Source organism: Peromyscus eremicus, chromosome 9 (assembly GCF_949786415.1).
Source record: "Peromyscus eremicus chromosome 9, PerEre_H2_v1, whole genome shotgun sequence".
Classification (NCBI taxonomy): Eukaryota; Metazoa; Chordata; class Mammalia; order Rodentia; family Cricetidae; genus Peromyscus; species Peromyscus eremicus.
In genome coordinates this window covers 66,012,172-66,028,017 of record NC_081425.1, presented here as the reverse complement: position 1 = coordinate 66,028,017, position 15,846 = coordinate 66,012,172, and the positions used below count along the sequence as shown (strand labels likewise).

General features: G+C 46.6%; 2 protein-coding genes across 2 annotated transcripts; both read right to left on the bottom strand.

The window, feature by feature from the left end:
* Positions 1-209: 209 nt before the first annotated feature.
* LOC131919970 (granzyme C-like) lies at positions 210-3,464 on the bottom strand. Its single transcript, XM_059274392.1, is given in 6 exon segments — positions 210-459; positions 1,104-1,364; positions 1,566-1,583; positions 1,585-1,702; positions 2,152-2,299; positions 3,356-3,464. Coding segments are annotated over 6 exon segments (744 nt in total). The 5' UTR covers positions 3,411-3,464; the 3' UTR covers positions 210-315.
* Positions 3,465-10,985: 7,521 nt separating this feature from the next.
* Positions 10,986-13,753, bottom strand: LOC131919969 (granzyme B-like). The gene is made up of 5 exons (XM_059274391.1): positions 13,699-13,753; positions 12,739-12,886; positions 12,186-12,321; positions 11,779-12,039; positions 10,986-11,168 (listed from the first exon to the last, which is right to left on the bottom strand). Exons 1-5 carry the CDS (start codon positions 13,751-13,753, stop codon positions 11,025-11,027), a joined length of 744 nt encoding a protein of 247 aa, XP_059130374.1. The 3' UTR covers positions 10,986-11,024.
* Between the last annotated feature and the right edge of the window lie 2,093 nt (positions 13,754-15,846).

Sequence of the window (15,846 nt, the reverse complement as noted above, 5' to 3'; positions counted from 1 at the left end):
TGAGCCCCAGGACAGGACCCCCAAGCTCAGCTTTAGGCCTGTCAGAAGGGCAGGCACTGCAGAGTGGGACAGGTAAAAATGAGCTGGCAATGGCCTTGCTTAAGCTTTGGGGTTGGGGTGTATGTTGTTGGGGTATGCAGACAGAAGAAGTTTGCCACTGGCCTGCCTAGCACAGAGTTGATCCCTGTGATATTAAACCAGAATTCCAATTCAGCAAAGAGAACTTTATTGAGTTGTGGCTTCTGTCCTAGGACAATCCTGGACTCAGCTGTAGGGAAGAAGCAGAGCCAGAGAAGAGTCTGGTTTGCTCTGGAGTTAGCTGCGTTTCATCGTTTTCTTTATCCAGGATAGGAAACTTGACACTCTGGTGAAGGCTTGTGGAGCAGAACCATCAGACTGTCCAAGGGAAACGATGCCTGCAGCTGCTTTTTTACACACCAGAGGCCCCCCATCATCACCCTGTGAATTGAAGGAGGCACAGCAGACTGAGCTGTTGTTCATTCTAGTCCCAACCTCCCACCCCTGTCAAGACTGCTCTCAAAGAAGTAGGGCTGGTGAGCTCTGTTGTGGGAGATCAGAGAGCAGGCCTGGGTGTCCCTGGGCTTCCTGCTCTGATTATGGACAGGGTTACTGCTTCACCTCCTTCTTGAGCCCAGCCTCTGCCCTTTCTCCAGGTCTGTGATCTACTCTCTATTAGGGTGTGTGGGACCCTCACCTCTGGGCCATTGTTTAAGAACATGGGGTCAGGTGAGTGGGCCTGATGTGAGCATGCACGACAAGACCATTAACAAAAGTGGGTGTCTGCTCTGTGGAGACACCTGTTTGTGGTAATGACACACACAGGGAGCACAGCTTTCTAAAGCCTGGGCCTGGGTATCAGGAGGACTGTGCAAATCCTGCTTCTACACAGCTGCCTTCACTGAGTGCCTCCTTGTCAGCTTAGGAGGTCTAGCTAGTCATTGGTTCCTAGTGTTCTCCCTCCATTCCATTCCCAGGGAAATCATCACAGGCAGTGGGCAAAGGAGTCCCTTGATGTTTGATCTCCAGGTCCCAGATCGCCTTTCCCTTCCCACGGACTCCAGAAAGGATACAATCCAACTTACCTGGAAGGAAGCTCTCTTGATCTTTGGGTCCCCCAGACATATCTGATTGGCTTTGTTGTAATAACCTTGAAAGCGGGACTCACAGAACTGATCTTTCTGTACCGTCAGCTCCACCTCTTGCAGTGTGTTGGGGTATTCACCGTTCGGGGCCATCATTCCCCAACCAGCCACATAGCACACATCCCCTGGCTTCACATCGACCTTGCGCCTGGGCAGGTTGAGGGGCCTCACAGCTTTATTTATCTTTGCTGTACTCTGCAGCTGATAGGGAAGAGGCAGGAAAGACCAGCTCAGCCGGGAGCCTGCTGACCTGGGACACTTGGACAACCAGGATGGCAGGGAGGGAAGAAGCAGGATGAGAGCAGGAGGGGAGGGGCTAGCCTTGCATTAAGCAGAGCAGAGGAACAAGGGTTGGGTGGGTGATGATGGAGGTGTGTGGTTGGGGAGGGTGGCAGGTCTCACCTTTAAGAGCATGATGTCAATTGGAGCGGTCCTTATCGTTATAGGCTGGGTGTGGGATGGCTTTTGCCACAGGGATGATCTGCTGGGTCTTCTCCTGTGCCTTGATGTTGTGGGCCCCAAGAATGACTCTCATTGAGCTGTAGAGAGCAGAGTGGAGATGAGAGATGTGGAGTAAGAGAGGACACAGTCCAGGAGGTGTAAGAGGCAGGGTGGGCAGAGAGGGGCTCTAGCTGAGGGGACTTGAGGAGACAGGTGGGCCTCAGGGTTTGACCTGTTGCTCTTTGCTTCCAAGAACATTAGAGTCCTGGAGGCTGCCTCTTGCTTCTAGGAAATATCCCAAAGTTTGCACTGACTCTCAATGTGTCCTTTCACCCTCAGCCACCGCTTTAGTCTGGCCAGTGGAGCTGCTTTCAACTCAAGTGTGCTGCTGGCTCTGACCTCTCCCCCTTTGACCTCAGTGTCCCTGTTTTCAGACTTCCATTTTCACAGTCCTGCCCTCTGGTGTGCTCTCACAGGAGCATCCACAAGTAGAGGACAGAAGCTCCTATTCGGTCTCAGAAAGTATGGGCTAGCTGCCTCTCCTCACCTTCCCAGGCAGTGAGCAGCTGTCAGCACAAATTTGTCTCGCACCAGGAAGCCTCCACAAAACTTCTTCCCATCATCATCCAGAAACTTAACATAAGCCATGTAGGGGCGGGAGTGGGGTGAGACCTCCTGTCCCCCGATGATCTCCTCTGAAAGAAAAGGCTAGAATATTTGGATGTCTGGGAGCAACAAATCAGGTCAGGAGGGATAGTATAGGGAGGGCTGAAGAGGTGAGATCAACTGTACCCCAAGCCCGTGACAGACAGAATTCCTTGTACATAGAATAATCTTTGCTGAATCTTAAGCCACAAAACCTTTTCAAAGAAGGGATGGGTGGAACTTGTCCTCCACTCCCTGCTTTACAAATATTTGGTGGGACCAGCTCTATCTTCGTGATGGTAGATACGGAGGATATCCTGGGAGACTCCTTGTTAGTTTTTCTGTGTTATTGAGCCTCCGAGACACCTCCAATGTCTTGATTTGTGACAACTTGTCACCTTTTACTACCAAACCTACAGAAAGGAATTTCCTAAAATTCTCCTGTTCTGGTGCCCAGCACATCTTGCGTTCTCAGTAAATGCTTTTGGCTGCATTGATGAATGACTTCTACTTAGCTGGAGTCCTGGTGGTTCAGAGCTCATGGGGTTTAGAGCCTGCGGAACATGGAGTAGGGTTCTGACAAAGGTGGGAATAGCTGGGGACCTGCACAAAGAATTGGAGAGGCCAACCAAAACAAGACTGCAAAGCTAGTGGAGTGTGCAATGCAGCATCTTGTCACCCTGGTCCTCTTTCTTCAGCAGGCTGAGAGCGGAGGTTACTAAATGATGCTAATGTCTTGAGCTGGTGTCCTTACCCCATTGCAGGCTGGTCATTAAAGCTGCCCTTGCCCTGGGCTCAAGGAAGGTTATGATGTACTTTTTATTTTCTTTTCATTCTCTGCTGCTTCTCTTTTTAGGGATTATCAACTCTCCAGGTGAGGAAGAAGAGCAGGGAAAAGCTAATGCCCAGCAAGTCTTCTGAGGACACCTCCCTTCTTCAGACCTTGTTGACAATCTAGCCAGTGACAGATTTCCAGGTCTGGGTTGGTATGGGGCCTGAGGTTCAGAAACCTCCTGGATAGGTACAGGGTAGTTCCCGACTAGAGCTGGGCAGAGACTCTGCAAGGTATGATGGATGGCACCTCTGGGACAGGGATGTTCACTCACCTCCACCAGCTCCCAGTGGCAGAAGAAAGATCAGGAGAATCAGGACTGGTGGCATCTTCTCAGGAAGTCTGCTCGGGTTGGAGGAGTGCAGAGTAGACACAGTCCTTGAGGGGATGAAGGAGTTTAAGTGCGCAGTGACCTCACAGGCATTTTAAACCTGTGCACCTCTGCGCTGATTGGCTTCAGTAATTAAGGATGTTTTCTGGTTTGGGTTAAAATCACACTGTCACCACATTGACACCCTATGAGCTAAGCAGGAATAAAGACCAAGAAAAGAGGTTGGTTAGGCTGTGGCTGAGGAAGGCCTGAGACTCCGGAAAGTCCAGTGTGACTGCCCTGAGCTAAATGTGTGTCCTTTTTTTTTTTTAATTTTAATTTTTATTTTGCAATACAATTCAGTTCTACATATCAGCCACAGATTCCCTTGTTCTCCCCCCTCCGGCCCCCCTCACCTTCCCCCCATCCCACCCCCCATTCCCACCTCCTCCAGGGCAAAGCCTCCCCCGCAGACTGAGATCAACCTGGTAGACTCAGTCCAGGTAGGTCCAGTCCCTTTCTCCCAGGCCGAGCCAAGTGATCTTGCATAGGCTCCAGGTTTCAAACAGCCAACTCATGCAATGAGCACAGGACCCGGTCCCATGCCTGGATGCCTCCCAAACAGATCAAGCCAATCAACTGTCTCACCCATTCAGAGGGCCTGATCCAGTTGGCGACCCCTCAGCCATTGGTTCATAGTTCATATGTTTCCATTCGTTTGGCTATTTGTCCCTGTGCTTTATCCAACCTTGGTCTCAACAATTCTCGCTCAAATAAACCCTCCTCATTCTCGCTAATTGGACGCCCAGAGATCCATCCAGGGCCTATCCATGGATCTCTGCATCCAGATCCCTCAGTAGTTGGATGGGGTTTCTAGCACGACAATTAGGGTGTTTGGCCATCCCATCACCAGAGTAGGTCAGTTGGGGCTGTCTCTCGACCATCGCCAGCAGTCTGTTGTGGGGGTATCTTTGTGGATTTCTGTGGACCTCTCTAGCACTTTGCTTATTCCTATTCTCATGTGGTCTTCATTTACCATGGTCTCTTATTCCTTGTTCTCCCTCTCTGTTCTTGATCCAGCTGGGATCTCCTGCTCCCTCAAACTCTCTTTCCCTCCACCCTCGCTCTTCATTACCCCCACTCATGTCCAGGCTGTTCATGTAGATCTCATCCATTTTTCCGTCATTGGGTGATCCCCGTGTCTTTCTTGGGGTCCTCCCTGGTGATGTGAGTAGCAGTCCAGTCATCCTTGTTCCACATCTAGTATCCTCCTATGAGTGAGTACATACCATGTTTGTCTTTCTGAGTCTGGGTTACCTCACTCAGGATGATTTTTTCTAGATCCATCCATTTGTCTGCAAACCTCATGATGTCATTGTTTTTCTGTGCTGAGTAGTATTCCATTGTGTATATGTACCACATTTTGTTTATCCATTCTTCAGTTGAAGGGCATCTAGGTTGTTTCCATGTTCTGGCTATTACAAACAATGCTGATATGAACATAGCTGAACAAGTGCTCTTGTGGTGTGATTGAGCATTCCTTGGGTATATGCCCAAGAGTGGTATAGCTGGATCTTGGGGGAGATTGATTCCCAATTTTCTAAGAAAGCGCCATATTGATTTCCAAAGTGGTTGTACAAGCTTGCATTCCCACCAGCAGTGGAGGAGAGTTCCCCTAGCTCTACATCCTCTCCAGCATAAGATGCCTTCCGTGTTTTTGATCTTAGCCATTCTGACAGGCGAAAGGTGGTATCTCAGAGTTGTTTTGATTTGCATTTCCCTGATGATTAGGGATGTTGAGCAATTCCTTAAATGTCTTTCAGCCATTTGAGTTTCCTCTGTTGTGTGACTGCCCTGAGCTAAAGGTGTGTCCTTTGTTACCTTTTACACTTTTTTCCATTCTGATAAGATCTCTTTTTAATTTCTTTGGTCTTTTTTTCTTTCTTTTCTTTTTTAAAAAATAATACCAACACCCAAGTTACTGTAACACAATTATATCACTACATATACACAGATAAATTTATACAGTAGTTATTTAGAGTTGATGCAGTACCATATTTGACCAGGAGAATTTCCATACATCATATCATTAACTCTCATTAACCTCTAGTACTTCTGATCATAGTGTGGAAACATTTGTTGGCATAATAGGATGAATTAATCTTAACTCATTCTGACTCTCCTAAATGCTAGGGCATCACAGAGAAATCTCAAAAACAAGTGTTTGCCCTGTTTCCAATGATCATTTCTTTCCATCATATATAGATAAGTTTAATAAACAATCACAATGACATGTATCAGTCACCTGTTTATTGTATATTGTCATTTATCTCTAAGCAAAAGCTTTAGGTTTGAATTAATTAGCAAGATTAGATCAGCACTGGTTTGCCTGCTGATGACTCTAATGGTATTTACTACAATGTAGCCTAGGATTCTCCATAGATAAACAAGGACCTTGGTAAGATCTTGAATGATTATTTAGTGGGGTAGATCCAGTAGTGAGAGAGACAGGGATCCAGCCCTGGAAAAGGCTGATATTGACTGGAGTGAGCTGAGGATCTGAGCTTAGAGCACAAGATGGTTAAGCTGTGTGAGATCAGCTCTGAGAGGTGACACAGGCTGGCCTCACCTAAGAACAGAATTATGTGTTCTCTCTCTCTCTCTGTGTCTCTGTCTCTGTCTCTGTCTCTGTGTGTGTGTGTGTGTGTGTGTGTGTGTGTGTGTGTGTGTATCTGTGTGTTTCTCTGGGTGTGTGTCTCTGGGTGTGTGTGTGTGTGTGTGTGTGTGTGTGTGTGTGTGTTGCCCATGGAGGTCAGAATAGGGCAACGGATGCCCTGGACCTGGAGTTGGGATGTTTATGAGAAATCATGTGCATGCTGGGAATTGAACCTGAGTTCTCTGCTGGAGCAACAGGTGCTCTAAACCACTGGGCCATCTCTCCGGCTCATTATCCAGAATTAAATATATGATGAAATTCTATCATTTCAATGATACAGGTGAAACTGAGACATGATCCTATGCTAAAAAAGCTAGTGACAGTTGAAAAAATAATAAATGATCTCACTCTGCTTAGAAAAAAAAATGAAATTTGTAGAAGTAGAGAAAATAGTGATTAATGGAGATTAGAACTGGAAGCTGTTGATGAAAAAGTACAGAATTTCAATTAAGGTGTTGAATAATTTTTTGAAATCTACTGCATAATATGTTAATAATACGTTGTACTTTTAAAAACTTCTGTCAAAAAAATTTATGTTCTCACTATAAAAATGAAAACTGTTTCAGTTTGTGGATATGTCAATTAGTTTGATTTAATCATTCTACATCACATACATATAACATAACTTTGAAGCCTGATAATATGTGATTAATGTAAAACTTAAAGCTGTTATTTCAAAAAAATTAGCTATACAAAACATGCAAATATTGGTATTGGCTATGAACACACAGAGAGACAAAAGGAATTCTATTTGTTCATAACTTTCTCTATTCTAGGGAACACATCAGCTACTTGGGTGAGATTGTATGAAATTCTGTAGGTAGCTATTCATGATGACTTGCAGTAAACGACATTCTAAGGTCACTGTGGGGAAACAGGACACATCTGGGTCCATTGCAAACTTTCTGCCTCTCCTGTAGAGAGAGCAAACTACAATAGGAAGGTCTCAGCAGGGTTGTCACAACATGGTTTCCTGATGTCATACAGCAGTGAGCCCAGGATGTCACTCTCCTTAACACTAAGTTGGCATGGTCCTTGGCCAAATGGGTTGGGGAGTCATTGTGAAGAGAGGGACTTAAAAGACCTCTAGAAGCTTCTCATGCAACTCTGACCTCAAGTGTTTAACCTACAAGGATTCTCTATCTGCTACGGTGACCATAAACTTGACTGTTATGGTATCTTAGTGGTCTTTCCTTTATCGTGCTACAGAGACCTATCATAGATTAGGAGTCATTAAACTTTGAGAGACTTTGCCGTGAATCATCTTTCCCCGGGGAATAGAATTGAGGACCTAGCAACATATTATTCTAGTTCTTATGTTGACTCATTTCTCAAGAACTAAAACTTCGGGGCAATCCAATCTCAATTTGTACAGAGAGAAGCTCATTTTCCAGACAGGATCACACTATGTGACTGAGGCTGAGTTTGAAAGCTCTATCCACCTATCCCTGCCCATGGAGTCCCAGAATTACAGGTGAACATCACCATACCTGGTTAAGGAACCAGAACCTTCGAGTGCAGTCCTTTCTAGAAGGGGAGTTGTCTGCATATCTCTTTGATTTGGAAACCATGTATTGTAGCCATAGATGAAAATGCCATTCCTAGTTTAGAGGATGAACTAGAGTAGAGTAGCAGCCTGACCCTGCAGAGAGTTGTCTTTCAGGTCTGTCTGTGTGCTATGTAGGCTCCCCCACAATGCTTCAGGCCAACTGCTCCTGAGAAATATGGTAAATAAATACATTCCTGCCGTTCTGTCAAGGTAAAATAGGTCTATTGCTTAAAATCATGTGTGTTAGTTACTTTTCTATTACTATGATTAAACACCAACACCAAGGCACCTTCTAGGAGGAAAATCAGGGAATGTGGATCCAGCAGTGGCATCAAGTGGAAGGCATGGCTGCAGGAGCAGAGAACTGAGGGCTTGTATCATTTACTGTAATTACACACACACACACACACACACACACACACACACACACACACACACACCAGAACATAGAGAGAGAGAGAATTAGGGATGGTATGAGTCTTTGAATCCTCAATGACTGCCTCAGCAATGGACTTCCTCCATGAAGACCATATTTCCTCACATTTCCAATAGCATCACCTGCTGGGGACCAGGTGTTCAAACACAGGAGCCTAGGGGACATCCTCACTAAAACCACCATGGAAAGAAAGGGGGAATGGACACAAACAGAGAACAGAAACTCTGTGTTCTCTAAGTCCATGGAAAGTGGTGCTGGGAGACTTAGAAAGTTGGACAGGACATTGGAGGTATACCAGCATATGTTCCCACCACAAACCAGAGGACTTCCTGTTCTTGTGTCTGGTCTGTGTCCTTCAGGGGTGTCTTACAGCTCTCCCTGTCTTGCTGGACTGCAATGGCCTGGAGAAGCAGAGAAGTTGGGTCTTGATGAGTAGAAGCATTTTCTTTCCCAGGTGCAGAAAATCAGTATAGAGATTTTAGGGGAGCAGAGTAAGCTCTTTTGAAATGGGAAGGGCTGAGAGATACTTCCATAGAGCAGAGAAATCTGAAGCAGTCTGTATTTAAGGCATTTACCTGCCTCTGAATCCACTCCAATGTGTGCTCAAGGGAACAAAGCAAGGTGGCTTTGAACACCTTCACCATGCAGCTGAGGAGGAGCCCAGGGGTTTCTCTCCATGGGAGGTCTGAGCATGGGCTCATCTTTTGTGTGGGATGCCAGCAAGTTACTGACCACAAATTAGATGACATTGAGATCACTTGTGGCCAAGGAATGCTAGGCTCAATTCAGCCTCTGCCCTTACATGGTTGATGCTGGTTGTCAGCTCAGTTATGACCTTGTGGTAGAAATGTATTGCTATCTCCTCTCTGAAGAGGAATAACAAATGGTTTTCAGAGTTATTTAAGCCATAGAACCGTCTCCTCAAAGTAAACGTAACACCTAAACTGAACACATATGAGACCATATGATTTCTAACATACATTATTCCCTTGATTCTGCACTCTTCTTTGTTCTCATTGTCTCCAATAGCTAGATCCTTACATGTCTCCAGGGTGGGTTTGTTTTCCAGTTCCCTATCAGAAACTGTGTGACACCTGCATCTGGGCCTATATAAATCATGTCTTTGAAAGTATCCTGACCCAAAGGGAGATTTCACTTCATCTCCCAGAAGAATGTGATGCTCTGTTATTTGGGACAGGGAGGCATTAAGCTGTAGCCATAAGTCATGTTATCTGTTAAGTGTTTGACAGGAAAGGCCCCTGAAGCCCAGGTTGCTTTAGGTTTATTTGAGTTCAATGAAACTTTTTTTAGTTTGTTTCTTTTGAGACAGAATCTCTCTCTGTAGCCTTGGCTAGCCTTGGACTAAAAGATCTGCCTGGCTCTGCTTTCTACCTGCTGGATTAGGCATGAGCAACCATGTCTGATAGCTTGGATTTTTTTTTTTTTTTTTGCCATGTGAGTCCAACACAGGGAGATTTTTCCTTAACAAAGAGTCACACATTCTGGCTACAGTCTCAGGACAAGAACTTCCTAACACTGAGAAGCCCAGGTAATCTTAGGAACCATGGATGCAGCAGTAACCACAAATGTGTAAACATCAGAGGTATTTCTTAATACCATTTTTTCTATCTTTCTCCATTTTTCTGGATTCCTGTTTAATTCTGTTTTGGAATTATGCTTCTGAATATGTTCATGTCTTATGATTTAAATCTGCATAATGATTCTGTTATCTGTTATCTCTAAAATAAATACAAGGCTGTCTTGGTTGTGTTATTTGTTACCTACCGCCCTCTCCCCTAGATAAAATTGTGCTTTTATGAAGAGTTTCCCAGTAGAAGCTAATATGCTATTGTCATTTCCAAACCTGATACACTTCAGTGCACACTGATGAAAAAGTAGAGATTTCTAGTTCTTTTACTCTTGTGGATGTCCAAGACTGACATAGACCATGTGACCGTCATGGCGTCCTACCCTAGAGTCCAGCAGGGACTGAGATGGACATGCTCAAAGGGGTACTGCTGCTGAGAGACCCTGCAGCTGTGGATGCTGAGCACACAGGAGGAACTGAGCTGACAGGGAAGAGCTTCCCTAGGCCAGAGCATGAGGGAGTGGAGTACAGGGTTCTGGAAAGAGACACTGAGGTCCCTGGCTTCCATGGTCCCTGTGTGATACAATTTCTGGCCTGGACCTTTGAGAGGTACCTCTCTGCCAGGGCCTCAGCTGGGCTGGCACCATAGGGTTGAGGCCCTAATAGGAGGAACCACACATGGCTTGGGTTAGAGGAATAAGAGGTAGGAATGTGCTCAGATCTGCATGGTTGTAAAGCACAGAAGTTGTTAGACTCATCTGAGCAGTCATGATGGAGAAGGACATAGGGCTAGGAGGGTGGAGGATGCTTGGCCCTGGTTCCAGAAGAGGACAGGGAAACTAATTCCAGATGTAGAACAGCCCTTCCTGAATTATCTATCACCTTAATGGTGAAGCTGTGGGACAGAGACACTCTGCCCAGGAAGGACCATCTACAGTAACCTGGGCTCTGTCTCCCATGTCTCCAGGACCAATGGTGCTTTTCCTCTCCTTTCTTCCATATGACACAGAGGAGAAAAAATTCACCCTGAGCCCCAGGACAGGAGAGCCCCAATCTCAGCTTTAGACTTGACAGAAGGGCAAACACTACAGAGTGGGACAAGTGCAAATGATCTGGCAATGGCCTTGCCTGGGCTTTGGGTTTGGGGTGTATGTTGTTGGCATGAGCAGAGAGCAGAAGTGTGCCATTGGCCTGCCTAGCACAGAGTTGGTCCCTGTGATATGAAACCAGACTTCTGATTGAGCAAAGAGAACTTTATTGAGTTGTGGCTTCTGTCCCCAGACAATCTTGGATTCAGCTGTAGGGAAGATGCTGAGTCAGAGAGGGGTCTGGTTTGCTCTGGAGTTAGCTGCGTTTCATTGTTTTCTTTATCCAGGATAGGAAATTTGACACTCTGGTGAAGGCTCTGGGTGCTGAACCATTAGTACGTCCAAAGGAGACGATGCCTGCAGCTGCGTTTTTACACACCAGGGGCCCTCCTGAATCACCCTGTGAATGGAGAGGGGCCACAAGGGTCTGAGGTGTTGTTCATTCTAGTCCCAATATCCCTCTCATTTCAAGGCTCCTCTCAGAGAAGCATGAGGTGTGTGCTCTCTTTGTGGGAGATCAGAGAGCAGGCCTGGGTGTCCCTGGGCTTCCTGTTCTGATTGTGGACAGGGTTACTGCTTCACCTCCCTCCTGAGCCCAGCCTCTGCCCTTTCTCCAGGTCTGTGATCCACTCTCTGTTAGGGTGTGTGGGAACCTCATCTCCAGGCCATTGTTTAAGAACATGGGGGCAGGTGAGTGGGCCTGATGTGAGCATGGAGGACGAGACCATGGACAAAAGTGGTGTCTGCTCTGTGGAGACACCTGCTTGTGTTAATGACACAGGCGGGGACACAGCTTTCTAAAGCCTGGGCCTGAGTGGGAGGAGGACTGTGCAAATCCTGCTTTTATACCAGCTGCCTTCACTGAGGCTCCTTGTGAGCTTGAGAGGGCCTAGTTACTGCTGCTCCCCGGAAGGAAGGTCACAGCCAGTGGGCAAAGGAGTCCCTTGATGTTTGATCTCTAAGTCCCAGATAGCTTTTCCCCTCCCATGGAGGATGAAAATCCAACTTACCCTATAGGAAGCTCTCTGGATCTTTGGATCCCCTGCACAAATCTCATTGGTTTTGTTGTAGTAATCTTCTAAGTGGGACTCACACTCCTGATCCTTCTGTATTTCCAGCTCCACCTCTTGTAGTGTGTTTGAGAATTTTTCCCCTGGGCCTGTCTTTCCCCAACCAGCCACAGAACACACATCCCCTGGCTTCACATAGACCTTGCGCCTGGGCAGGTTGAGGGGCCTCACAGCTTTAGTCCTCTTGGCCTTCTTCTCCAGCTGTTGGGGAAGAGGCAGGAGAGACCAGCTCAGACAGGAGCCTGCCAGCCTGGGATACCTTGACAGCCAGGATGGCAGGGAGGGAAAGAATGGCATGACAATAAGAAGGGTAATCCCCAGACCATGGTGACAGTAGCAGGTCTCACCTTTAAGAGCATGATGTCATTGAGGATTTTCTGATGATTATAGGCAGGGTGTGGGATGATTCTTGCCGCAGAAATGATCTGCTGGGTCTCCTCCTGTTCTTTGATGTTGTGGGCCCCCAAGGTGACATTTATTTTGCTGTGCAGAGAGCAGAGTGTAGTTAAGAGACGGGGAATCAGAGAGGATCCAGCCCAGGAGGTGTGAAGGGCAGGGTGTGCTGGCCATGGTGGAACCCTAGCTGAGGAAAACTGAAGGGACAAGAGTGACTGTGCCTTCTGCTTCTTAGCCATAAAAACAATAGAATTCTAGAGCACCAGTACCGGTACCACACTGCCCAGAGTCCTTGTGCTAGGAAAGCACATTGTATTGTTTGGTTTGTGTTGCAATGCTAACTCTGATCTACATGTGCTTGATTCCTTAGCCGTTACTCTGGTGCCAGCCTGGTTCTCACTCATGAGAATTGCTGGGCCCTCTCTCATCCCAAACTCCTTAGGAAGAAGGCAGGGTCTCCATGGAATGTTCCCAGGAGGGTATGGACTGTTTCTTGCTCCTCACCTCCCTTTACAGTGCGCAGCAGTCAGCACAAAATCCTCTCGTATGAGGCAGCCACCACACCTTCGAGTAATATCTCCATCAGTGATCTCAAGATAAGCCATGTAGGGTCGAGAGTGGGGCTTGGCCTCATGTCCCCCGATGATCTCCCCTGAAGAAAAAGCCAACATTCTTGTATGCACCTGCTAGTCTGCTGGAGGGGCTTTGTGTAATGGCTCCAGACTTGCTAGGCATTTGGGAGCCAGGGAAGCCTGGAGTTAGGAGCGGGCTGAGAGGAGATCCCTAAGATCTCCCTCTCAAAAAGGAGAGAAAAGTAGGTGTTGGTCTAGCAATCTTTCTTCCACAAAGTTGGAGGCATGCATAAGTCTCTGGGCAAGGCAATGCTAAGGACTCATCATGTCTTTCCCCTGACATCTGTTCCCAGAGACTTTCTAACTGTGTCCTCCTCCTGAGCCCTGAGATGCCTTGGACAAGGTCATTGGCTTCATGAGTGATGACTCCCCATTCATTCCTAGATGCAGCTACTGGCATTCTAGAAAGCAGAGAAATTAGGGCTTGCCCAGTGGTTCATCCTTGAACATTGGAACCACAGGAAGCCTGGGAAGCAGAGTTGGAGGAAAGGACCTAGTGACTTGGGATCAGCAAAAGCATTTATTCTGAGGACAGAGTTTCCACCTATTCTGGGATCCAGGTTTCTTGGATGAGTACTTGGTGAGGGGGTTGACTGTACCATCATAGATGCAGAAGTCAGGCCCATTCTGCCTGCTCCAGGAGAACATAACGTTCTCTGCTTTGCAGGTTTCCTACCCTTTACCATGGACTTCTAGGAAAACCCACTTTCTAGATGACAAGTATGGCTCAGGGAGGGGTTGGCACTCGATGGCTCTTCCTGAGAAAGGCCTCTGCCCTCCCACTGCTGGTGACAGAAGGGTTGGGCCACCAAGGGAGGTGTTGCTCACTCACCTGCCTTTGTCCTGGGGGGCAGAGAGAAGGCCAGCAGGAACAGGAGGAGCCTCATCTTCTCTGGAGGCCGAGTAGGACCCAGCACCTGGGGCTTTGCCCTTGCTCTCTCTTAACCTCTAGGAGACGAAGGAGGTGGAGGAGCTCGGCGACCTTGTGCCCCCTCTCTTTTTATGATGCTTCATCACAGAAGGCTTTCTATGAAAGCTCCCACCCCCATTGCCTCTGCCTGGTGACGTCTTCTGAGTGCTTGTGTGAGAATCATGAAGTAACCACAGCAGAACCCACAGCTAATGACTCAGAGAGCCAGCAGTTCCAGCCCATGGCCGGAACACAAGGGTCCAGGGTGGGGTTTGTGGGGTATGTTATCAGAGTCCCAGAAACCCAAGTTCCCAGTGCTGGAAGATCAGTGCTCTCAATGCCACAGTGCTCAGTCCAAAAGGAGAGATTGAGGCTCATCTCTTGTACAAGAACCAAGCCTTAGCTGACCACCTAGTTGGGGTTAACCAGGGGCATCCATGACCAGAGTACAGTTTGGGGAGGGCAATGGTAGAGTGATGGACAAGGCAGTAACAGACAGGCCTAGCAAACACTATTCAACCTATTTAGCAGCAGAGCTTCAAAAGTTCCATGTGACAAAGCCCTTTCTTATGAAACACCTCCATGTGACATTTATTGACATGAAGCAAGAGATTTTGCAGGCTGAGAGCTGAACCCCTGACAGACCAAAGCCTGAGTCATTCCTGCTTCTTCAGAAAAGCTGACACTTGTCCCATGCAAACCTCCCTCTCTCTCTCTCTCTCTCTCTCTCTCTCTCTCTCTCTCTCTCTCTCTCTCCCCCCCCCCCGTTTCTCTCTCTCTCTGTGTGTGTGTGTGTGTGTGTGTGTGTGTGTGTGTGTGTGTGTGTGTGTACCAGGATGCAGTGTCCATTGAGGATAGAAAAGGGTATTGGATCCCCTGCAGCTAGAGTTAGAGCAGTTGTGAGTCACATTATATGGATGCTGGAAAATGAATTCAAGTCCTCTGCAGAGGAGTAAACATTCTTAACTGCTGAGCCACGACTCCAGCATGAACTTCACTGATTTCTCCCTCTTTTGTAGTTGAATCCCGTTAGTGAAGCCTCCGTCTTAGTTATGGTTCTTTTTCAGTGTTAAAACTTTGATGTGTTTATAAATAGTTTCTACTTTTTCATATGTTGTTACTGCTTCCCTTTAGTTCCTTCTCAAAGTTTCCCTCAGCTCTGAATACTTAAAAGAAACTAAAAACCTTTGTGAACGTCTAAGAGCCCTGAAAATATCTCATGTCAACCGTCTCCTATGTGACTGGCCATTTGTTACTCTTTCTTTGTCTCCTTTGTAGTTTTGTGTTGAAAACGGGAGATATGGATATTGCCCACCAGGGCCACTTCCACTCTTAAAAGGGGTCTATTTTTACAAATTGGAAGGTGGAATCACATCTTAACCTTCTAGAGTGACAAACTGTTCTCCTCATCGCTCTCAGGGTCTCCTGTGTGAACCTTCTGACCACATCTTCTTAGGATGTGGCAAATACTTGGGTTTGAGGCAGGTAAGACATATGCTGCAGAGTCACTTACCAGAAGCTTGGGTTTATAAATGCAAACCATGTGGCTTTCTCTTTATCATTCCAACTCATGCCTAATAATTCTTGTGTCATATCATCTATCATGCAGTCTCATTGTGACTGCTCGGTTGTAAGGAATTCTGGTTATTTAGTTTTTCTGTTTCTGACCAAATACCTCACAAAAGACCCATGAATACACACATAGTAGGGAAACTGGGCCAGGTCTCCTCTATGAGAAACTCCATACTGGAGGGACGGTCTCTGAGAAAGCTGTGTGAATAGCACAGTGGAATTGCTTTTCCTTGCCACCAGTGACACATGGAAATTAGTGACAACATTGTTCTGACCACATTTATATTTGTGAATCACTTATCAGAATCCCCAATATGTCCAGAAACTCTGGACACTTTTAATGTTTTCTTATTTTAAGTTTCTAAGTCAGGAAGGTTGAGGATCAGTTGGTAGGCCATGTTAAATCTACCAAAGCACTGTCTAGTTCCTAAGGTCTCAAAGAAGTCATACACTTACCTCCCTTTGGTATCACATACTAAAGCTTTGACTCTTTAGCTG

Bases quoted from the DNA above. Each gene is read 5' to 3' on its own strand.
- LOC131919969 (XM_059274391.1), bottom strand. From the start codon at position 13,753: ATGAGGCTCCTCCTGTTCCTGCTGGCCTTCTCTCTGCCCCCCAGGACA. The intron at 12,322-12,738 runs GTGAGGAGCAAG...CTCTCTGCACAG, and splicing joins GCTGCGCACTGTAAAGGGAG to CAAAATAAATGTCACCTTGG. The intron at 12,040-12,185 runs GTGAGACCTGCT...CTTCCCCAACAG, and splicing joins ATGACATCATGCTCTTAAAG to CTGGAGAAGAAGGCCAAGAG.